Genomic DNA, 25,768 nt, shown 5'->3' with positions numbered 1-25,768 from the left:
CCAACGGATCCACCACAGACCCATTCCATGTTTGGACCGGGGTCATTGCACCAATGCTCTTCTTGATCTTCCTTGCTGCAATGCTCCATCTCACCATCGGTAAGCTGGAGTGGAGCTAAATTACTGGACAAATGCGAATCTGTTCAAACTCCGCCGCCTCCAGGCCAGATCGAAGGTCCTTTACCAACCTGCCCCCACCACACAGCACTGCCTGCCTGTTATCCAAATCCACAACGAGGATAATTTTCCATACCTTGGGAGCCTACTGTCAACAAGGGTAGATATCGACGTCGAGGTGTGTCAGTGCAGCCTTCGGTCACCTGAGGAAGAGAGTGTTTGAAGACCAGGACCTCAAACCCGGCACCAAGCTTGTTAAGTTCAGAATAACGCCATGAGACTGTGTTGTAAGCTCAAACCATTGTGACTTTGGTCTCTTTAATATAACTCCAAAGTGAGGCAGCAGCATGGTGGACTGCCTTTTATACCTGCTTGCACCAGGGTATACAGGTAACCCATAGGTCTCCCACAGGTGTGCCCTCTAGTGGCAAGTCTTACACCGAGGTGAGGTTCACATACATAACGAAGCTCATGGTCTACAGAGCAGTGGTAATACCCGTCCTCCTATATGGCTCAGAGACATGGACTATATACAGCAGGCACCTCAAAACACTGGAGAAGTACCACCAACTCTGCCTCCGCAAGATCCATTGGCAGGATAGGTGCACCAACGTCTCTGTCGTCACTCAGGCCAATATCCCCAGCATTGAAGCATTGACCACGCTGGACGGGCCATATCGCCTGCATGCCTGACACGAGACTCTCAAAAGAAGCGCTCTACTCGGAGCTCCGACACAGCAAGCGAGCCCCAGGTGGGCAGAGAAAGCGCTTCAAGGACACCTCTGAGCCTCCTTGATTAAAAAGTAACATCCCCACTGACATCTGGGAATCCCTGGCCCAAGACCGCCCAAAGTTGAGGAAAAGCATCCGGGCAGGCGCTGAAACCACGAGACTCTTTGTCGAGAGCAAGCTGAAGCCAAGTGTCGACAGCGGAAGGAGCACGCGGCAACCCAGGCTCCCCACCCACCTGTTCCACCGTTTGCCCCGCCTGTGACAGAGACTGTAGGTCCCACATTAATTCTCAAGGTGACTGAAGAGTCCAATTTCTAGTGTGGAAGCAAGTCATCCTCGACTCCGAGGGACTGCCTATGATGGGGGGTGGGGGGGAGGGCGGAAAAGAGTCGTGAATTGAGATGTGTGTAAGGCTAGTGATGCAGTTGGTAGAAGACGGCTTTTCAAGATGCATGTATTGACCTTGACCAGTGGTCAGATGTCATGAAGCGTTTTTAGGCACTGGAGCAGGATAGTGGGGCAACACTGGTGGCAGTGCTGGCCTTGATAATGTGGTCCCGCATTATTCTTTCTGGAGGGCCTCCTGGCCCCTGTGGGTGGAAGACCCGTATTGCAATGTTGACCCCTTGCACAAAGCTGGGGTGCTGTGTGATATCCTGGGTGCCCCTTCCCTGGCTGAAGTACTTTTTCCATTTTTTTTGAGGTTCAGCAGCGAATTCAGCTATAAGTGCTGAAGAATCCCAATTGGGACTTTTTAATAGTAAAATGTTTTATTGTAAGACAGTAAGGGCTGAAAGCTGCAATTTTTCCAGTTGATTTTAATTTTTATTAGTTCTGAGTGCATTGCCCCTTTAATTCAGTGCCCCTTTAGTTGCCCACAATGCTTTGCGAACTCCACAGCCTCACTCCCACTGGCTGTAAGAAGCTGAAATACCAACTGTGGCTTTGAACTTCGGGTCGGAGGCCTCTATTAATGCCACCAGGAGGGCGTTGCACGGTACAATAGCACTGCGTTCCACATCGCCACCCCCCAACGCTAATTTTTCAACGGTAGTGCTGCGGCCATTTTCAGCGACCGTTAACTCGAGATGCCAGTGACACCTGCAATTCTGTTGGTACACACTAATTTTTCCCCTAAGCATTCTGTGACAAAAATGATGACCATTTTGTCTATGACGTATCATGTTACTGGCTTATTTTGTTCTGTCACGGTACATACAGGGTTAAAAAAACAGATTTTCTCAGAAAATGGCCCAGCTGTTAGCTCCAGAATAGGGTGGCCCACTCACCGTGCCTAGCATGTAATGCGGAATTTGCTGATATCTACTTCTATTGTATGTCTGGAGCATTGAATAAGAAAATTAGGCCATCATGTCTTTAACAGGTATTCAAGGAAGGAACCAAGCCATTCACTTTCAAATGCAAACATCCTGTAGGTTTTGTTTGAACGTATGTCTGATTGGCAGCTCTGCCTAAGTTTGAGGTACATATTTAAATTTTCTTTGTCGCCGTTAAATTTTGAAAGTATAATTTTGCTGGACAGTTGAGTGGCCATTAGAGAGGTATAGCTAGGCCAGAGAGACTCCATGGGAGGTTAGCCGCAAACTGCCACATGGGTTTTTAATTCATTCTTTGGGTGTGGGCATCGCTGGCAAGGCTGGCATTTATTGCTCATTCCCAGTTGTCCTGTTTTGATACAACTGAGTGGCTTGCTAGGCCTCTTCAGAGTATAGTTAAGAGTCAAGCACACTGGCTTGGAACTGGAATCATGCATGGGCCTGACCAGGTAAGGATGGCTGATTTAGAAACATAGAAACATAGAAAATAGGTGCAGGAGTAGGCCATTCGGCCCTTCTAGCCTGCACCGCCATTCAATGAGTTCATGGCTGAACATTCAACTTCAGTACCCCATTCCTGCTTTCTCGCCATACCCCTTGATCCCCCTAGCAGTAAGGACCTCATCTAACTCCTTTTTGAATATATTTAGTGAATTGGCCTCAACAACTTTCTGTGGTAGAGAATTCCACAGGTTCATCACTCTCTGGGTGAAGAAGTTCCTCCGCATCTCGGTCCTAAATGGCTTACCCCTTATCCTTAGACTGTGACCCCTGGTTCTGGACTTCCCCAACATTGGGAACATTCTTCCTGCATCTAACCTGTCTAACCCCGTCAGAATTTTATATGTTTCTATGAGGTCCCCTCTCATTCTTCTGAACTCCAGTGAATACAAGCCCAGTTGATCCAGTCTTTCTTGATAGGTCAGTCCCGCCATCCCGGGAATCAGTCTGGTGAACCTTCGCTGCACTCCCTCAATAGCAAGAATGTCCTTCCTCAGGTTAGGAGACCAAAACTGTACACAATACTCCAGGTGTGGCCTCACCAATGCCCTGTACAACTGTAGCAACACCTCCCTGCCCCTGTACTCAAATCCCCTTGCTATGAAGGCCAACATGCCATTTGCTTTCTTAACCGCCTGCTGCACCTGCATGCCAACCTTCAATGACTGATGTACCATGACACCCAGGTCTCTTTGCACCTCCCCTTTTCCTAATCTGTCACCATTCAGATAATAGTCTGTCTCTCTGTTTTTACCACCAAAGTGGATAACCTCACATTTATCCACATTATACTTCATCTGCCATGCATTTGCCCACTCACCTAACCTATCCAAGTCGCTCTGCAGCCTCACAGCATCCTCCTCGCAGCTCACACTGCCACCCAACTTAGTGTCATCCGCAAATTTGGAGATACTACATTTAATCCCCTCATCTAAATCATTAATGTACAGTGTAAACAGCTGGGGCCCCAGCACAGAACCTTGCGGTACCCCACTAGTCACTGCCTGCCATTCTGAAAAGTACCCATTTACTCCTACTCTTTGCTTCCTGTCTGACAACCAGTTCTCAATCCATGTCAGTACACTACCCCCAATCCCATGTGCTCTAACTTTGCACATCAATCTCTTGTGTGGGACCTTGTCGAACGCCTTCTGAAAGTCCAAATATACCACATCAACTGGTTCTCCCTTATCCACTCTACTGGAAACATCCTCAAAAAATTCCAGAAGATTTGTCAAGCATGATTTCCCTTTCACAAATCCATGCTGACTTGGACCTATCATGTCACCTCTTTCCAAATGCACTGCTATGACATCCTTAATAATTGATTCCATCATTTTACCCACTACCGATGTCAGGCTGACCGGTCTATAATTCCCTGTTTTCTCTCTCCCTCCTTTTTTAAAAAGTGGGGTTACATTGGCTACCCTCCACTCCATAGGAACTGATCCAGAGTCAATGGAATGTTGGAAAATGACTGTCAACGCATCCACTATTTCCAAGGCCACCTCCTTAAGTACTCTGGGATGCAGTCCATCAGGCCCTGGGGATTTATCGGCCTTCAATCCCATCAATTTCCCCAACACAATTTCCCGGCTAATAAGGATTTCCCTCAGTTCCTCCTCCTTACTAGACCCCCCGACCCCTTTTATAACCGGAAGGTTGTTCGTGTCCTCCTTCGTGAATACCGAACCAAAGTACTTGTTCAATTGGTCCGCCATTTCTTTGTTCCCCGTTATGACTTCCCCTGATTCTGACTGCAGGGGACCTACATTTGTCTTTACTAACCTTTTTCTCTTTACATATCTATAGAAACTTTTGCAATCCGTCTTAATGTTCCCTGCAAGCTTCTTCTCATACTCCATTTTCCCTGCCCTAATCAAACCCTTTGTCCTCCTCTGCTGAGTTCTAAATTTCTCCCAGTCCCCAGGTTCGCTGCTATTTCTGGCCAATTTGTATGCCACTTCCTTGGCTTTAATACTATCCCTGATTTCCCTTGATAGCCACGGTTGAGCCACCTTCCCTTTTTTATTTCTATGCCAGACAGGAATGTACAATTGTTGTAGTTCATCCATGCGGTCTCTAAATGTCTGCCATTGCCCATCCACAGTCAACCCCTTAAGTATCATTCGCCAATCCATCTCAGCCAATTCACGCCTCATACCTTCAAAGTTAGCCTTCTTTAAGTTCTGGACCATGGTCTCTGAATTAACTGTTTCATTCTCCATCCTAATGCAGAATTCCACCATATTATGGTCACTCTTCCCCAAGGGGCCTCGCACAACGAGATTGCTAATTAATCCTTTCTCATTACATAACACCCAGTCTAAGATGGCCTCCCCCCTAGTTGGTTCCTCGACATATTGGTCTAAAAAACCATCCCTTATGCACTCCAGAAAATCCTCCTCCACCGTATTGCTTCCAGTTTGGTTAGCCCAATCTATGTGCATATTAAAGTCACCCATTATAACTGCTGCACCTTTATTGCACGCACCCCTAATTTCCTGTTTGATGCCCTCCCCAACATCACTACTACTGTTTGGAGGTCTGTACACAACTCCCACTAACGTTTTTTGCCCTTTGGTGTTCTGCAGCTCTACCCATATAGATTCCACATCATCCAAGCTAATGTCCTTCCTAACTATTGCCTTAATCTCCTCCTTAACCAGCAATGCTACCCCACCTCCTTTTCCTTTTATTCTATCCTTCCTGAATGTTGAATACCCCTGGATGTTGAGTTCCCAGCCCTGCTCATCCTGGAGCCACGTCTCCGTAATCCCAATCACATCATATTTGTTAACATCTATTTGCACAGTTAATTCATCCACCTTATTGCGGATACTCCTTGCATTAAGACACAAAGCCTTTAGGCTTGTTTTTTTAACACCCTCTGTCCTTTTAGAATTTTGCTGTACAATGGACCTTTTTGTTCTTTGCCTTGGGTTTCTCTGCCCTCCACTTTTCCTCATCTCCTTTCTGTCTTTTGTTTTTGCCTCCTTTTTGTTTCCCTCTATCTCCCTGCATTGGTTCCCATCCCCCTGCCATATTAGTTTAACTCCTCCCCAACAGCACTAGCAAACACTCCCCCGAGGACATTGGTTCCGATTCTGTCCAGGTGCAGACCGTCCGGATTGTACTGGTCCCACCTCCCCCAGAACCGGTTCCAATGCCCCAGGAATTTGAATCCCTCCCTGCTGCACCATTGCTCAAGCCACGTATTCATCTGAGCTATCCTGCGATTCCTACTCTGACTAGCACGTGGCACTGGTAGCAATCCCGAGATTACTACTTTTGAGGTCCTACTTTTTAATTTAGCTCCTAGCTCCTTAAATTCATTTCGTAGGAACTCATCCCTTTTTTTACCTATGTCATTGGTACCAACGTGCACCACGACAACTGGCTGTTCTCCCTCCCTTTTTAGAATGTCCTCCACCCGCTCCGAGACATCCTTGACCCTTGCACCAGGGAGGCAACATACCATCCTGGAGTCTCGGTTGCGGCCGCAGAAACGCCTATCTATTCCCCTTACAATTGAATCCCCTATCACTATCGCTCTTCCACTCTTTTTCCTGCCCTCCTGTGCAACAGAGCCAGCCACGGTGCCATGAACTTGGCTGCTGCTGCCCTCCCCTGATGAGTCATCCCCCTCAACAGTACTCAAAGCGGTGTATCTGTTTTGCAGGGGGATGACCACAGGGGACCCCTGCACTACCTTCCTTGCACTACTCTTCCTGCTGGTCTTCCATTCCCTCGCTGGCTGTGGACCCTTCTCCTGCAGTAAGACCAACTCGCTACACGTGATACTCACGTCATTCTCAGCATCGTGGATGCTCCAGAGTGAATCCACCTTCAGCTCCAACTCCGCAACGCGGACCGTCAGTAGCCGGAGGTGGACACACTTCCCGCACATGTAGTCGTCAGGGACACTGGTGTTGTCCCCGTGTTCCCACATGGTACAGGAGGAGCATATCACGTGACCGAGCTGTCCTGCCATGACTTAACCCTTAGATACACTTAAATTGCCGACAACAATGTTCTACAGTACCCATGATCCAACAAAACAAATGCATATTGTAAAAACCCCTAGCAACAAATTTAAGCAACATTCCCTAAAGAACGTTCGTGAACCAGTTGGGTTTTTACAATAACCTGACAGCTCCATTGGTCAGTTTTACTGATGCCAGCTTTTTATTTCAATATTCAGGAATCTTGTGCCAGGTCCAGTTTACATTAAAATATTATTTTCTATCTTCTGACGAGAGATGGTTGAGCCAGTATAATTGCTGCTATTTGCTTGTCCATTTACTGAATTCATTTAATTAATCTGTTTGTCAATTTATAGCCTAAGTCACGACTTAAGAGCATTTATTTTACTGCTTTCCAAAGTCAAGGAAGGTCACATGCAGTTGTGATATAACCAGTAATCAAAAAGTCAAGGAAGGTCACATGAGTTCGCATGATGTAACCAGCAATCTGAAATACAGTGACGAGTTTTTGGTTCAATTCCCAGGCTCACTACAAATACAGATAAGGCACACTGATTCATAGGGAGAGCGGGCCCATCTACGGGAGTGATCTGAGATGTTGAACTCAAGAAAAATGCCTAGAGTAAAAACCCAAAACAAAACAACTTCACATAGCATCGCTGCTGTAAGGAGAATTTCAATCCAACAAAATATCTCATCATTCAGAACTAAAAAGCTGTGATAAACCTTCCTCGAGATGCACTGTTTCAGTCCCTTGCGACTTGTGTATGAGGTCGCGGTGGAACAGGACTATGGAGCTTTATTTGTGCAAAAACTCCAGTGCAGCTGCTTCAGTCAATGGAATAATGTATGTGGAATAAGAGGTTGCATTTAAAATAATTGTCCTCATTTCTCCAAATAGTAATTTTGAAGTGACATTGCTGAACATAGAGAGAAATTAAAGAGCTTTTTTTTGTTTGTTTTTGGTTTTTTAATTGTTTAAAAATTCAACAGCAGAGACAGCTCCTTTCATGAAGTGTGGCAGAAATGTGCTGATAAATGTTCTGCCTGACAGCCCTCACTGAGCCCTTGAGGGGCAGAACAAGTGACTCACCCCTTTGAAAATCAGGATGCCCTGTGGAGGGGATTTATTAAAATTCCATTTATCAGAGCTTCAAAGGATTGAACAAGTAATCATAGGATTAGACATCAGAAAGAAAAACAAAAGGTCTATATTTCTCAAGAGGGCAGGAGCCCTGAAAGGTTACATGCCCTTTTAAAGGGTTGTTTCCAGCTTCGGTTTCCAAAATAGCCAGGCGTGGTTCATACTCAAAGTTGTGCTGAAAATCCACCAGAAGAAAGTTTGATCTACAACGGACACTGTAGAAATTACTGTTGCTATTTATCTTAAACAAGTTAACACCTCAGTTAAAATAGTGGAAAGAGAAATGGTCATGTGAACACATTTGAGTGTTTGTCTGCTGTTATAGTTGAAGGTAATTTTCAGCTTAAATTTGTTGCTAGGGGTTTTTACAATATGCATTTGTTTTGTTGGATCATGGGTACTGTAGAACCATTTGTCTTTACCTGGGTGACTTGTAATGTTGTTGTACACTCCTTTAGTTTCAGACCTGATAAAGACACTAGGACCAATACCGCGGTTAGGCCAAGAAATGGGAGGCATGCCCAGGCGCAAGGGTTGCCACCTCTCCAAGTTTGTCCTGGAGTCTCCAGGGATTAAAGGTTAATCTCCCGTACATTGCTGCTAGCAACCTGGGAAAAAAATTCACTGGAGCATTAAATACAATGGTGTGGCACTTTCATTTAATAGTTACAGAAATATTGAAAATGGGTAAAAGAAAATATGACTGACAGTCAAGAATCCTCCAATTGGTTAACAGAGTTTGTATGCCTTCGAATTGGTGGGAGAAGGATGGACATCTCGGGCAACCGATAGCGGGAGCATGGGGCAGGGTGATTGGAGGTGGAAGGTCATGTAATGAAATCTCCAGGAATTCGTCCAACCAGAGTTGGTAACTACTGGGCTCAGTGGCTTTGGTTCCAAGAGATCAACTATCTAATGTAATTTAAATAACCTCCCTGCGCAAACCAACTTACTGCTATGAGGAGCAGGCCCTCTAAATAATTGTCGTGGAGCAGGTGAGGAAGAGCGTGTGGCTTTCTGCCAGGCCTGCAAGACAAGGATTCCCTTCAACTTTACCCTGCTATCATTAGCAAATTTGTATAGGGTACATAAAATCAGAGAGTTAAACACATGGCTAAAAAACTGGTGTGGGAGAAATGGGTTTTGGTTCGTGGGATACTGGCACCAGTACTGGGGTAAGAGGGAGCTATTCCGTTCGGTCGGGCTCCACTTAGACCGTGCTGGGACTAGGGTCCTGGTGAATCAAATAACTAGGGTTGTAGAGAGGGCTTTAAACTAATTAGTGGGGGAGGAGGAGGAGAGAGGATTCAGGTGAAGGAAATTTTAAAAGTCAAAGAACAAGGAGAAGGCAATGGATCAGGGTTGCACTGGGGGAAATGAAAACCAGAGCGTGCCAGGAAGGGACAGAATGTATAAACATGAAGGTGAATCAGAAATTGGGGTCAAAGCAAGAAAAAATGGTAAAAAAATCAAATTTAAATGCTCTTTATCTGAATGCACTTGGCATTCGTAACAAAATAGATGAGTTGACGTCATAAATAGGTACAAATGGGTATGATCTGATAGCCATTACAGAGACGTGGTTGCAAGGTGACCAGGACTGGGAACTAAATATTCAGAGGTATTTGACAATTCGGAAGGACAGACAGAAATGAAAAAGAGGTGGGGTAGCACTGTTAATAAAGGATGGGATCAGTGCATTAATGAGAAACGATATTGGCTGAGAGGATCAGTTTGGGTGGAGATAAGGAATAATAAGGGGAAAAAGTTGCTGGTGGGTGTAGTCTATTGGCCACCTAACAGTAGCTACACTTGGACAGAGTATAAATCAAGAAATAATGGAGGCTTGTAATAAAGGAATGGCAATAATCATGGGCGATTTTAACCTTCCTGTTGATTGGACAAAGCAAATTGGTCAGGGTAGCCTTGAGGAAGAGTTCATAGTGTATCTGAGATAGTTTCCTTGAACAGTACGTTGTGGAACCAACCAGGGAGCAGGCTATCTTAGATCTGGTACTGTGTAATGAGGCAGGATTAATAAATGATCTAGTAAAGGATCCTCTAGGAATGAATGACCATAACGTGGTTGAATTTCAAATTCAGTTAGAGGGTGAGAAAGTTAATTCTCAAACCAATGTCCTAAGCTTAAATAAAGGAGACAGTATGAGGGTAGAGTTGGCTAAAGTGGACTAGGAAAATAGATTAACATATGGGACGGTTGATGAGTAGTGGTAGATATTTTAAGGAGATATTTCATAACTCGCAACAAAAATACATCCCAATGAGAAGGAAAGGCTGTAAGAGAAGGGATAACCATCTGTGGCTAACTAAGGAAATAAGAGATGGTATCAACTTGAAAACAAGGGCATACAATGTGGCCAAGACTAGTGGGAGGCCAGAGGATTGGGAAACTTTTAAAAGCCAGCAAAGAATGACTAAAAAAATGATAGAGAGGGAAGATAGGTTATGAAAGCAAACTAGCACGAAATATAAAAACAGATAGAAAGAGTTTCTACAGGTACATAAAAAGAAGAGTGGCTAAAGTAAATGTTGGTCCCTAGAGGATGAGACTGGGGCATTAATAATGGAGAACAGGGAAATGGCAGAGACGTTGAATAAATATTTTCTATCGGTCTTCACGGTAGAAGACACTAAAAACATCCCAATAGTGGATAATCAAGGGGCTATAGGGAGGGAGGAATCACTATCACTAATGAAGTAGTACTCTGTAAAATAATGGGACTAAAGGCAGACAAGTCCCCTGGACCTGATGGTTTGCATCCTAGGGTCTTGAAAGAATTGGCTGCAGAGATAGTGGATGCATTGGTTGAAATCTACCAAAATTCCCTAGATTCTGGGGCGGTCCCAGCGGCTTGGAAAACCCCAAATGTAATACCCCTATTGAAAAAGGAGGCAAACAAAAAGCAGGAAGCTATATACCAGTTAGCCTAACATCTGTCGTTGGGAAAATGCTGGAGTCCATTATTAAGGAAGCAGTAGCGGGACATTTGGAAAAGCATAATTCAATCAATCAGAGTCAGCATGGTTTTATGAAAGGGAAATCATGTTTGATAAATTTGCTGGAGTTCTGAGAATGTAATGAGCAGGGTGGATAAAGGGGAACCAGTGGATTTGGTGTATTTGGATTTCCAGAAGGCATTCGATAAGGTGCCACATAAAAGGTTACTGCACAAGATAAAAGTTCATGGGGTTGGGGGTAATATATTAGCATGGATAGAGAATATATTAACTAACTAATGGATATATTAACTAACAGAAAAGAGAGTCGGGATAAATGGGTCATTTTCCAGTTGGCAAACAACGACTAGTGGGGTGCCACAAGGATCAGTGCTGAGTCCTCAATTATTTACAGTCTATATTAATGACATGAATGAAGAGGCCAAGTGTAATGTAGCCAAGTTGGCAGATGATACAAAGATGGGTGGGAAAGCAAATTGTGAGGAGGACACACAAAATCTGCAAAGGATAAAGACAGGCTAAATGAGTGGACAAAAATTTTGGCAGATGGAGTATAATGTGAGAAAATGTGAGGTTATCCACTTTGGCAGAAAAAGTAGAAAAGCAGATTATAATTTTAAATGGAGAAAAATTCCAACGTGCTGAAGTACAGAGGGATCTGGGGGTCTTTGTGCATGAAACACAAAAAGTTAGTGTGCAGGTACAGCAAGTAATCAGGAAGGCAAATGGAATTTTGGCCTTTATTGCAAAGGGGCTAGAGTATAAAAGCAGGGAAGTCCTACTACAACTATAAAGGGTATTGATGAGGCCACATCTAGAGTACTGCGTTCAGTTTTGGTCTCGGTATTTAAGGAAGGATATACTTGCATTGGAGGCTGTTCAGAAAAGGTTCACTAGGTTGATTCCGGACATGAGGGTGTTGACTTATGAAGATAGGTTGGGCCTATACATATTGGAGTTGAGAAGAATGAGAGGTGATCTTATTGAAATATATAGGATGAGGGGGCTCGACAAGGTGGATGCAGAGAGGATATTTCCACTCATAGGGGAAACTAAAACTAGGGGACATAGTCCCAGAATAAGGGGCCGCCCATTTAAAATTGATGAGAAGGAATGTCTTCTCTGAGGGTTGTAAATCTATGGAATTCTCTGCCCCAAAGAGCTGTGGAGGCTGGGTCATTAAATATATTTAAGGCGGAGATACAGATTTTTGGCGATAAGGGGATAAGGGGCTATGGGGAGTGGACAGGGAAGTGGAGCCGAGTCCATGATCAGATCAGCCATGATCTTATTGAATGGCGGAGCAATCTCGAGGGTCCAAATGGCCTACTTCTCCTATTTCTCATGTTCTTATTAACAATTAGTGAGGGTAATTTTGACTTGGTGCACTAGTGTAAAACAGGTGATAGCGATTTGGCTGCCTGTTTTACATCTGTCCCGGTTGTCCTTACCATTCAAGTCATGAACTCAGTTGGTCCCTTTGAGGTTTTCTGTAAAGCCCCATACCTTTACTAGACAAAGGAAATCAATCTCAAAGAGGATTCATTCTCTTGTCTGGAGACTGCATCGTTCCCTTTGGAGTCTAAATTGCTCCTTCTGGAGTCAACGATTTGAAAAAGGTTTTTCTTTGGCCCCATTGTGGGCTCTTCCACCTTACAGGGGTGGATCTGCTAAGTTCTTTGGGCCTACCCCTGCCTCATTGTGATGTAGAGCAGTTGTCTTCCAACAGGACAGCACAGAGAGTGACTAAGATCCCTGTCACTTCATTTTTTTTGTTAATTAAGAACAGCGTTAACAGCAGTGTGAAACAGACCATCTTACCCTCTTGGCTACTTCCAGCTGAGGAAAACAAATTTGACATTTAATTGAATCTTTTTTTTTTGCCAATTTTCTCGCCTTTTCCCTTCCCATATTGATTTTGTTAGTGAGGTACCATTCTACAGTACAGGTCTCCGTCCCACCCCACCTCCCCTGGTACTTTGTCTAAGCACCCATTATTCATATGTAAGGCTTGGCAATGAACATTGATGGACTGGTCAATTGGTGGAGGTATCACTGCTGAACCCAAGGCTGTCTTCACCCAACATTGACGACTGTGCATCTCCAGCAGGAGCTAGTGAATAGTGATCACGAGTGTAATGTATTTGCTTCATGGGTTCTTGGCTTAAGAATTCATAGCAACAAATTGCCATTAAGAACTAGTTGGTTTATTAGCAAAGGTTTAACAATCACACAATACATTACCAGTTCTTCCACCAGACTCACAACCACCTGCCTCATCCTGGACCCCCTGAACCCAACTGGCTGGGGTTTTATTGAGTCGTGTGAACATCACGTGACTGGTTAAGCCACTCACAACTCAACAGCTCAACCAACCTGTGAGCATACTCACAGGTGCACACATTACAATGAGCAGGAACTTTAATTGTTTTTCTCCGTAGAGACTCGGGTGAATTGTACCGGCCCTACCGTTGCCCTGGCTGAGTTCAGCTAACTCAACACAAACTTGCGAGCACACCGAGAGCCGCTTTGTTCTATATATCCCAGCTACTAACTGGATAAATTTAATGAACCATCACAGAGTTGTAAAGCAAGTTTAAACAAAAAAAAAAAACAAGATCAGTACATTCTGAAATATGTAACAATTTATGGTGCATTGTAACTAAATTAAATAAGTATTATAGAAATATGTTGGTTTATTTTAATTTAAAGTACAGTGCTGTAATCTCTGGTATGTTTTTAGATGTTTTTCTCAGTGGTAATGATGAAAGTGAGCTTGATGTACATGGATCCCATGTGCACAGCAGAAAGAGCTGCTGCTGCTTTCTAATACAGCTGTTTGTTCCTTTTTTCAGGAATGCAAACATCACAAGAGGGTGGTGTGTGGAAGCAATGGAAAGACTTACCGTAACCACTGCGAGCTTCACCGTGATGCATGTCTGACTGGCATGAAGATCCAGGTCTCTCACGATGGACATTGTGAAGGTAAATCAGGAAAAAATCATTGAGTTCAGCATTTCACATGGATCAGCAACACTGACCATTGTATAAAGTATCATGCCACGCCTCCAGATGTATAACTTATTCATAGATTCTGTTGTGTTTCTTTTACAGAGAAGAAGAGTGACAAGGCAGCAGCCAGCAGTCCAGGTACAGGATAGCTGAATAAGTTCTATTTCTTTGGGACTTTAATGTCTGTGTGACTGTCTATGGATTTAACTGACTTCAGTCGCATTATGGCATCTGCTAAACATACTCCATGAGGCTGAAGATGGTGCCTTTTCCTCAGTTATGTGTAGTCCAAGATCTACCATGGGACCAATATGAGACTTGCTCAAATGGCCAGCTTCATATCCGTATCCATTGATTGGATTATTATAGTGCAGCAACAATCTGGACCACAACTATTTCATAGGAAAGGTTAGAATTCAGTTTGGTTCAGTGAGATTTCAAAGATTTTCAGTGGTGAAATAGTTATGGTGCATACGTAAGCAGTTATACATCTGCAGTGTACTGCGGTAATTACAGTAGACCTCTGCAGCTAGGAAGGCACAATATCTAATTCTCTAACTAGAGAGTTCTAGTAGCATATACAAGACAGGCACTGCTGTTACAACCCTGTACCCAATGTGTACATAGGGCACTATGTTCATTAAAGAAAGCTGTAGCATGTAGGACAACAATGTTTCTTCAGACCTGCACCTGGAGTGTGCTGCCACTTTTCAGGTAAATTTATGTAACTGGCATTTTTACATTATTCTTATGTATGCAGCGATATATTGTAACCCAGAAGAGGTTTGAATGGGATGGCAATTCCAGCTCTGCATCTGTGATATGCAACAGTTTTAGAGCAGTGGCAGTTAGCTTGACCTTTATGCTCTAAGTACCTTACCTTAACAGTTCTTGTAGGATAGAGAAATGTCACTCCTGCTTTCAATTTTCCAGCTACAATGTACTGCGGTATTTCTAGTCGGTTCGGGTAGGATCGTGGTATTGTTGCTGCATCCACAAGACAAAGGTCTTCCACCAGCCTGTCCTCGCCGCACAGCACTGCCCCCCAGTCATCAAGATTCACGGCGCAGCACTGGACAACGTGGACCATTTCCCATACCTTGGGAGCCTTTTATTAACAAGAGCAGACATTGACGACGAGATTCTACACCGCCTCCAGTGCAGCCTTCGGCTGCCTGAGGAAAAAAGTGCTTGAAGACCAGGCCCTCAAAACTGCCACCAAGCTCATGGTCTACAGGGCTGTAGTAATACCCGCCCTCCTGTATGGCTCAGAGACATGGACCATGTACAGTAGACCCCTCAAGTCGCTGGAGAAATACCACCAACGATATCTCTGCAAGATTCTACAAATCCGCTGGGAGGACAGACGCACCAGCATTTGCGTCCTCGACCAGGCCAACATCCCCAGCATTGAAGCACTGACCACACTTGATCAGCTCCACTGGGCAGGCCACATTGTTCGCATGCCAGACACGAGACTCCCAAAGCAAGCGCTCTACTCAGAACTCCTTCACAGCAAACGAGCCAAAGGTGGGCAGAGGAAACGTTACAAGGACACCCTCCAAGCCTCCCTGATAAAGTGCAACATCCCCACTGACATCTGGAGTCCCAGGCCAAAGACCGCCCTAAGTGGAGGAAGTGCATCCAGGAGGGCACTGAGCACTTTGAGTCTCATCGCCGAGAGCGTGCAGAATTCAAGCACAGGCAGCGGAAAGAGCATGCGGCAAACCAGTCCTACCCACCCTCTCCCTCAGTGACTATCTGTCCTACCTGTGACAGAGTCTGTAGTTCTCGTATTGGACTGTTCAGCCACCTAAGGACTCAGTGGAAGCAAGTCTTCCTCGATTCCAAGGGACTGCCTATGATGATGATCGTATTGTTGCTGCATCCACAATGTAGAAAACTGTCCAGGGTATGTCCTGTTCACAAAAAGCTGGATAAATCCACTCCGGCCAATTACCGTCCCAATAGTCTACTCTCAATCATCACCAAAGTGATAGAAGTTGCTGTTGACAGTGCTATCAAGCAGCACTTACTCTCCAATAACCTGCTTCCCCAATGCTCAGTTTGGGTTCCGCCAGGACCACTCGGCTCCAGACCTCATTACAGCCTTGGTCCAAACATGGACAAAAGAGCTGAATTTCAGAGGTGAGGTGAGAGTGATTGCCCTTGACATCAAGGCAGCAATTGATCACGTATGGCATCAAGGAGCCCTAGTAAAATTGAAGTCCATGGGAATCGGGAAAACTCTCCTGACTGGAGCCATACCTAGCACAAAGGAAGATGGTTGTAGTTGCTGGAGGTCAATCATCTCAGCTCCAGGACATTGCTGCAGGGGTTCCTCAGGGCAATGTCTTGGGCCCAATCATCATCAACTGCTTTATCAATGACCACCCCTCCATCCTAAGGCCACAAGTGGGGCAGTTCCATTCGTAATTCCTCAGTAAATGAGCCAGTCCATGCCCGAATGCAGCAAGACCTGGATGACATTCAGGTTTAGGCTGATAAGCGGCAAGTAACATTCGTGCCACACAAGGCCAGGCAATGACTATCTCCAATAAACGAGAGTCTAACCACTGCCCCATGACATTCAGTGGCATTACCATCACGGAATTCCCCACCATCAACATCCTGGGAGTCATCATTGACCAGAAACTTAACTGGACTAGCCACATAAACACTGTGGCAACAATAGCTGGTCTGTGACGAATGTCTCACCTTCTGACCCCCCAAAGCCTTCCCACCATTTACAAGGCACAAGTCAGGAGTGTGATGGAATACTCTCTACTTGCCTGGATGAGTACAGCTCCAACACTTTCACTCCATCCAGGACGAAACAGCCTGCTTGATTGGCACCCCATCCACCACCTTAAACATTCACTCCCTGCACCACTGGCGCACCGTGACTGCAGTGTGTACCATCTACAAGATGCACTGCAGCAAGTCGCCAAGGCTTCTTCAGCAGCACCTCCCATACCTGCGACCTCTACCACCTAGAAGGACAAGGGCAGCAGGCGCATGGGAACACCATCACCTGCAAGTTCCCCTCTAAGTTGCACACCATCCTCACTTGGACATATATTGCCGTTCCCTCATAGTCGCTAGGTCAAAATCCTGGAACTAATTCCCTAACCAAACTGTGGGAGTACCTTCACCACACTGACTGCAGCGGTTCAAGGCGGCAGCTCACCACCATCTTCTCAAGGGCAATTAGAGATGGGCAATAAATGTTGGCTTTGCCAGCAACGCCCACATCCCAGGGATGAATGAAGAAATATATACAGTACTGCAGAGTTCTGGAGCAATGCTCGTTAGCCTTGTAGTTATGGTCCAGGTGCTATACCTGCAGTGTACTACAGCAGTTCTATTATGGTAAAGCAGTACCACCCAGTCCTGCACCTATACCAGACTGCAGTCGGTAAAAATTATCGTAGTATCACTTAGCATGGCATTTCTAGTGCCTGATTGGACTTGCAGTGAACCGCACCAGTTGTAGTGAATAAGAACAGCTCAGATCATGAGTCAGTATTTCCAATAATCTTGACTAATGAGATTGTTGTAACTGTCAGCTGTTTCAATGGAAATGACAGCTAAGTCTGTAGATATTAAGATTTCTTCCTACTGTGTCCTGTATGGTAAGCTTGTTATAATAATTACAGCTCATACTGGTAATCATACCCATAAGCACATGACAACCTATTGGCTTCAAACAAACTTTCAAAAGTATGTTGTGGATACAAAGTAAAAAGTTAAATTATTACTGTCACTCAAATTAAGTATAGAGTGACTTCAATATATGCTGGCTCCAGTCATTTCATTGTTTTGCAAGAAAGAGAAACATGAGAAGGCTTCTTTGTTCTGATTCTCAGCATTTCATTTACTGTGATGATGATAGATTTAAAGGACGAGTATGGCTTTATTATAGTCTGCTATTATGAAAGGGGCTACAGTTTTACAATATTTTTTGGATTACATCTAATTGAACAAAATGCTGAATTAAGAAACTGAATACAATTCATTAGATTTTGGGGGCGAGTGATAATTTAGTGAAAAAGTCCACCTGAGTACAAAGGGGGAAATTCCATTTTTTATTCATGCTTATTTCCTACGATTATCAACATTGTCCCCACCGCACCCCTACCCCAGACTCCAGGTGTAGGGAACCACTCTGCTGTTAGTTGGCATTATAGAATCAACTCTTCTGGTGTCTGTTATATCCTTTGCCATTTATGGTCTTTAGTTTTAAGTCTCTAAGTGATGTGAAGTCCATAATGCAATTTGTTCTACTTTTACATATTGGGCTGTAAATCAATTCCTGTATGTAGGCAACCTGAAGTGGTAACTGGTATCCTAGATTTCATGGTATTCTCCTGCTATAGTCCTATTTCACTGGGGTCATTATTCCTTATGCCCTGGTCTTTTGACTGGACAGAGCTGTTGACTAACACCGAACCTTTTCTCCTCTAGTTGTTTGCTACCAGTCGGACCGTGATGAGCTCCGGCGCCGTGTCATGGAGTGGCTGGAGACTGAAATCATCCCTGATGGGTGGTTTTCCAAGGGCATCAACTATACAAACATTCTCAACAGATACTTCAAGGTAGGCATGGGCTCAGCCTTAATAAAGTACAAAAAAGTAGGTAGCGATTTGTTATAGGGTTACAACTGAGAAAGGTTGAATTATTCTCCATATTATATAGTTTAAAATTATTTTAATTTATTTTATTTTATTTCCAAAATGCAGCGCTGTGCACAGAAGTAGTACAGGTGACATGAAATAAAATGAAAGCAGTGCAGGAAGTAAAGATATGTAGTATCATGTGATGCAGCATACATTAAAAACATCGAAATTATGGCCCCGATATTGACAGGAGCAGGTTGCGCAGGCAGGGTTGGAGTTTCGAACAGGAAAGTCGGAAGTCTGGGTTACTTTGGCGTCATGCTGAAACTAACTGCAGGACATCCGTTAAATTTTATCAGCAGGTTTCCTGCCCGACAGCCAACCAGATTGGCAGGCTGGCTGTCGGATAGGAAAGCGGCCAGGGAGCGGATGTCAAGTAAGTAGGAGAGTGGGGGATGAAGAGTTGGGGGGCGCGGGTGCAGGTGGAGTTGGAAATAGTGAGGGGACTCGGGGGTGCGGGTGTCCAAGATTGCGTGGGGCCGGGGCGACTGGCTTGTTGCCCCTAGAAGAAACACTTCTGCTCCTCCTGGCCCACAAGCAGTGCTGTAAATGCATTTGCCTCCTTTTACCTGCCTGGTTTCTCGAGCCTCAGACCTCCATGGATTAAAATTTTAAATCCTGTTAATATGGAGGCAGACAGCATCCGTAAAAGCTTTTATTTACCGACCTGCCTCCTGAGGGCGCGGATTGGTCGTCTGCCTTCGTTAAAACCAGAAGTAGGGGTTTGGTCGGATTTCAGATTTCTAAAATTTTTCCTTCCCACCTGCCCCCAACGCAACCATCGTTGGGGAGTTAAAATTCCCCCCTATAAGTTATTGCTCCGGGCACAAAGTTTTAACGTGAGTCCGTATCGAGAATTGGGGTGTGGAGGTCAGTGTGCCCTGCTTGATGTTCTGTTCATTCAATCAGAAGAGCTGCACTAACTTCCATGCCCCAATTCCCAGTCTGTGCAGTCATGCAAAGCACTGCACCAGGAACACTAATTTGTAAAATTTGCGCCCATATTTCTGCTCAGTGGAGCAAAGCAAAGTGTTCGGTCACTCCGAACAAGTTTTGAGATTTAGCAAATTTCAGCATTGAGAAGGTCCCATCAAGCCTAAAGCCCACGTGCCCATTTGTGGTTTTCTGTCTGAGAATTCACAATAATGCTTATTTCCAACATTTTCCAGAAAGCATTGTGCAGGCTATCCCTATCCTCCTCCCAAACCACCCCCTTACTGGCATTTTCCTTTCTTTATATTTCTTTTCAAACTTTACTTGCTCGCACAAAGAAATAGCGACAGAAGATTCTTTCATTTTTGGCTCAGAGTCTGTCCTGTCCTGACTTTATTAATTAAAAGATGCCATTCATTGGAATATGGTGCTGGGGTTCTGTTTTGTGAAACTTACAATGTGTAATTGTCAGCAATATTGACGCTTATCTCAGACATGCTACGGACACCTGCTATTACATTTAATTAAGCAGTCTCGTGCACTGAGAGGCCCCCCTGCAAGCAAAGTTTTGAAACTGGGCTGTTGGCAAGGTTTTGCTAACTGCACCTGACAGGGCTGGTTATGTGCTTAAAAGACTTGGTACATATGACCTCCCAGTGTAATAATGCAGTGTCATAAGTATACACATCACAAATTGTTACTATATATTTTGGTACCTGTTTATTGTGTGTGTATATATAGAATATTATAAGAAGTCACATCTTCAGCTGCTTTTGTTTCAAAGTTTTAAAGTCAAAATGAATAAAAGTTTTCACTCCAGTGGTAGACTGAGAAAGTATGGCTTCTTATCTACATAATAGTCACTGAACATGACCACACATTCATTTTGTAAATTCTTTGAGAAATTGATGTGAAACCTGCCAGGCCTTCATTGGCTATTTCTCGGGAATCTTCATGAGACAAGCAAGCCACTCTCCAGGTTGGGATTGGGCCCTCAAATTGGGACTTAGTTTTCCAGCTGGAAAACTGTCTTGAGAAGTTGGAAGTTGAAGGAACACATGCAGACTGGTAAATGTGCACAACCTGCATGTCAGGAACTAACTGTGCATCAAGCATGTAGGCTGTTCTAAAATAATTTAAGGTGTTGGGGCATTGAATGTGCCAAAGTCTCCAATTCTATATTGCATCTTGGAGGGATGAATCCTGGAGCATGAGTACATATGAGATCCAAAATATGAGCTGTATGTTGGTATGAGCGCTAACTTGGTTGAGGAGTATGTAAAGAACAGGCAATACTGTGACAAGTAACCCATGGGCCTTCTCACAAGATATGGTTATTGTTGAGTCCTTTGAGTGCTGACTTCCTCTGTACTTGATCCAAGGTTCTGAAATAGAATACATAACACTGTTTTGTTCTGCTTTGATTCAGATTTGGTTCTTGGTCCTTACTTTTTTATGTCTTTGTCAACAGTCCTAAAATGTCGAATATCTGTAAAGAGATTGGGATTTCTCAAATGGTTAATGAGGTAGAAGCACTTTGTTGCCAAGAAATCTTTAACATTAAATTAGATGATTAAATTGTTGTTGCATGGGAATGTTGCTAGAATCTAGTGCTGATTATTTAATATGCTCCAACAATAATTTATTCTTTAGTTGGACTCAAATTGTTGGCAATCAGTAACTTTGCTATTACCTGACAGGTATAAAATAACCATTTTGTCCTTCCTGGTGTTATAGAAGAATAGGGCTGTTGACAATGATACAGAATTCTATTGTTCCCCTCAGAATAGTGTTGCACTAAGCAGGCCAACAGACATGAAATAGCTAATACTTTAAGCAGGTTGGTAATCTAGTTTGTTCCCAGGCATTGTTTTAAATGTTTCGTCACAGGAATAACATATATAGAAAATATATTTGAAGAAAATAACAAAGTGGATGCATGTGGCCAAACCTTGCCCTGCTTGTTTCTGAGACACTCTGCACTGCAGCAGCTTTTGTTTCTTTAATTCACATTTTCTGTATGATCATCGAAGCTCAGGATACAGTCCTGAGATTTGAAACGTTTTGCTGCTGCAGTCAGTGGAATGTTGGGGAAGTTTTCCAGTCATGCACCCACTGTCGGTGAGGAGTAGCACAGCCAGGTGCAGAATAATCTGTACTTTGACTCCACATGATTTAAAGGGTTCAAAAATGAGGTAGCATCATGAACAAAAATAGGACATTAGGAAGTATTTCATATAAATAGTATATTTTTGAAGACGGGAAAAGCATTGAAGCAAATAATATAAATATAGTTGGGGGATAAAAGAACTGGGTTGAATTTGCTTTCATTGAGATAACGGAGGTTAATGAGATTGAAATTCCATGGGCGGGGCGGAGGAAGTTTCTCCCAATTGCCTGTTGTAACTTTGCCAGCTTCTCCTGGTTTCCAAAGATCTTTCACTTTTAAGCAGCAACAGATTTTATGTTCTGCTACCGCACCAGGGCTCTGCCTCTCCTGCAGATATTTTCCAGCCACCACCCGCTACACTACCCCTCACTTGCCAACCCTCTACATCCTTGCCTCTCATTATCCTATACATCAGCGCCTGAGGCAACATCAAAGGCAACCAGTGTTGCTGGACCAGACACAACATTTTAAATGCACAATGGAGGAATCGTTGATGATTTGCATATTGGTAGATTTTGGCCAGCTTCTCTAAGCCAGCAAATTTGTCAAATTATCCAAGCCACTATAAGCATTTTCTGAACCTCCATAAGAAATAGGAGCAGGAGCAGACCATTCGGCCTCTTGGGCCTGCTCCGCCGTTCAATGTGATCATGGCTGATCTTCTACCTCAACTCCACTTTCCTGCACTATCCCCATGTCCCTTGATTCCCTTAATATCAAAAAAATCTATCGATCTCTGTCTTCAATATGCTCAATGACTGAGCCTTCACAGCCCTCTGGGGTTGAGAATTCCAAAGATTCATCAGCCTCCAATGGCAGTCTCCTTAGTCTCGGCAAGAAACTTCATCGGGGTTAGTGGGATGGGGTCACTCTGGTGGGCAGAAATCCCATTGTGTCACCAGAGAGGAAAATCCCAGCTGCCAGGTATTCCCTAACACACGATTTGTAAATTGTAAATGCTGTTTGTGTTGAGCATTATCTCTGGAGGCAGCCAGCGTTCTGAGAAATGGAGCTTAGAAAACCATGATAATTTTAAGCGATGTGCTCTTTGACTAGAATTGCTTTGTGTGAGAAAATTCTGGCACATTGCCTGGTTTTTGGAAGTTTGGCTGAATGTCTTTGTCTTTGAAACTGCACGCTATCAACACTTATTTCCGCAAGGGTTCTCCCGATCGTCCTCCGTAACTTTGGCAGACCCATGGATGGCCCGTTTCTCTCGAGTTATCGCAGGCGATCAGGAGAATCTTCGCAGAAATTCTATCCCGGCATATTTAGGTTACTTGGATTTGTTCAAAATATTCTGATTCTTGAAAAATAATGGCAAGAATTTTAATTTTTTTTTTTTAAACAGAATTATGATGATGGTGACTCCTATCTAGATTCTAATGAGTTCCTGAAATTCGTAGAACACAACGAGACTGCTATCAACATTACCTCATACACTGAGCAAGATGACACCAAACTCCTTCGGTGAGACGTGAAGCATGGGGAATGTTGCAATTGATGGACTATGTGACTCGGTGGTGGAGTTAAATGACTTGACTGGAGTTATGGGAGAGTCTAACAATTGAAAAGATATGAAGGGATTAAGTCATGTGTGTCACCTGCTGATATACAAGGAGATAAACTAACATTGATGGAAGTTTAAAACTGCTAGCTGGAATCCTGTGAGGATTGATATACACTCCTCCACACACACTGTCAGAACCAAAACTGCTTCTTGCATGTTCATAAAAAAACATTTCTACAATTCTATAGCAGTTTCAGCTCTACACAGTAAAAGTAACCGTAATCATATCAGAATTTACTGTGCTAATTGTCCTTGAGAAACTGTAAATTGGGTGGAATAGAGCAGCAGGCCATCAACTTAGATTGGAACCCAGAGACACAGCGTCCTAGTCTCCACTGGGCGATTCCTCAGGGCAGAACATCCACCTTCCCTAAACATGATCCCGCACATTTAAAAGGGCATAGCTGGGGAAAGGAACTCCCAGCCAGAGAGCTTCCACAGTCTTGGCCTGCAATCCACAGGTGGCCCGTACGCTGAGTGAAATCCGGCACGCTAGCTAAGCTTACTGTGGAAGTGGGACCCACCTGCGCCTGGACAAAAGGCTGGAAGAGTTTACAAATCTGCCTCTTTACAAGGCACCTACTTACTGGGGCTGCTGAAGCCTATTCGAGTGGCAGGCCTTTGCCGGAATACCTACACCCGCCACCCCTCCCCACCACCCCAGAAGGTGCCTGAGATATAACTACCGTGTCACAGATGCGGCAGTTTTATGTAAAAAGAAAAGGGAACCACCTCCTCACCCCAGGCACTTTGATAGGGTGAACAGCAGCGAATCCCAGTGGGCCAATCCTGGCACTTATATCGGCATCAAAGGCCCACAGATGTTCGGTTCCGTCATATGCAGTTTTTCTTTATTTGGTTTAAAAGTTAGATATTAGTGGGTGAGTTTCTAAGTTGATACTCATACTCTTGAGACAGGCTGAACAATGCATCCTATGATATTTTGTAGGGGCCTATGTGTGGATGCACTGATTGAGCTCTCTGACGAGAATGCTGACTGGAAACTCAGCTTCAATGAGTTCCTGAACTGCCTGAATCCTGGTTTTGTCCCTCCTGAGAAAAGTAAGTACAAACTGGAATCACTCTACACTTAGGTGGATGTGGTGTATTTGGACTTTCAAAAGGCTTTTGACATGGTCCCACACAAGAGATTAGTGTGCAAAATTAAGGCACATGGGATTAGGGGTAATGTATTGACTTGGATAGAGAACTGGTTGGCAGACAGGAAGCAGAGAGTCGGGATAAACGGGTCCTTTTCAGAATGGCAGGCAGTGACTAGTGGGGTACAACAAGGTTCAGTGCTGGGACCCCAGCTCTTTACAATATACATTAATGATTTAGACAAAGGAATTGAATGTAATATCTCCAAGTTTGCAGTTGACACTAAGCGGGTGGCAGTGTGAGCTGTGAGGAGGATGCTAAGAGGCTGCAGGGTGACTTGGACAGGTTAGGTGAGTGGGCAAATGCATGGCAGATGCAGTATAATGTGGATAAGTGTGAGGTTATCCACTTTGGTGGCAAAAACAGGAAGGCAAATTATTATCTGAATGGTGACAGATTAGTAAAAGGGGAGGTGCAACCAGACCTGGGTGTCATGGTACATCAGTCATTGAAAGTAGGCATGCAGGTATAGCAGGCGGTAAAGAAAGCAAATGGCATGTTGGCCTTCATAGCGAGAGGATTTGAGTATAGGAGCAGGGAGGTCTTACTTCAGTTATACAAGGCCTTGGTGAGGCCACATCTTGAGTACTGGGTGCAGTTTTGGTCTCTGAATCTGAGGAAGGACATTCTTGGTATTGAGGGAATGCAGCGAAGGTTCACCAGTCTGACTCCCGGGATGGCAGGACTGACATATGAAGAAAGACTGGATTGACTAGGCTTATATTCACTGGAATTTAGAAGAATGAGAGAGGATCTCATAGAAGCATATAAAATTCTGATGGGATTGGACAGGTTAGATGCAAGAAGAATGTTCCTGATGTTGGGGGAGTCCAGAACCAGGGGTCACAGTCTAAGGATAAGGGGTAAACTATCTAGGACCGAGATGAGGAGAAACTTTTCACCCAGAGAATTGTGAACCTGTGGAATTCTCTACCACAGAAAGTTGTTGAGTCCAGTTCATTGGACATATTCAAAAGGGAGTTAGATGTGGCCCTTACGGTTAAAGGGTTCAGGGGATATAGAAAGAAGGCAGGAATGGGGTACTGAAGTTGCTTGGTCAGCCATGATCATATTGAATGGCGGTGCAGGCTCGAAGGGCCGAATGGTCTGCTCCTGCACCTATTTTCTATGTTTCTAATGCACAAAATACTCTTTGGTATTTATTCTATCTCTCTCATTGCCTTCCAGTTTTCTCCCTTTAGTCCCTTTCTACTATGACTGATTCCACATTTGGCAGTAGTTTCTGATCTCATTCAAGTGGCCATTCTTCACGTGGAAGCTTGGGCAGTGGGTTTGTTGTGCTTCCCACTTCCGACTAAGGACACTGCCTAAATTTGAGAAGCACCAACTCTAACTAATTTAGCCCCTTCCTAACCTGAGAGAGTGCTGAGACCAGTTGTAGGCAGCTTCTCACTCCCCACATTATTGCCCCAACTGAACATAGAGC

General features: G+C 44.2%; 1 protein-coding gene across 2 annotated transcripts in view; it reads left to right on the top strand.

Moving 5' to 3' along the window:
- Window positions 1-25,768, top strand: part of fstl1b (follistatin-like 1b) — a 124,340-nt gene that overhangs the window by 77,531 nt on the left and 21,041 nt on the right. For both annotated transcript variants that reach the window (XM_070893573.1, XM_070893574.1), the window contains 5 exons: window positions 13,652-13,781; window positions 13,911-13,946; window positions 18,276-18,406; window positions 22,942-23,060; window positions 24,110-24,222. In XM_070893573.1, the coding sequence (XP_070749674.1) occupies window positions 13,652-13,781; window positions 13,911-13,946; window positions 18,276-18,406; window positions 22,942-23,060; window positions 24,110-24,222 (529 nt within the window). The remainder of the gene's footprint in view (window positions 1-13,651; window positions 13,782-13,910; window positions 13,947-18,275; window positions 18,407-22,941; window positions 23,061-24,109; window positions 24,223-25,768) is intronic.

Source organism: Pristiophorus japonicus, chromosome 11, assembly GCF_044704955.1.
Source record: "Pristiophorus japonicus isolate sPriJap1 chromosome 11, sPriJap1.hap1, whole genome shotgun sequence".
In the NCBI taxonomy this organism is placed as follows: domain Eukaryota; kingdom Metazoa; phylum Chordata; class Chondrichthyes; family Pristiophoridae; genus Pristiophorus; species Pristiophorus japonicus.
This window is presented reverse-complemented; position numbering and strand designations above follow the sequence as displayed.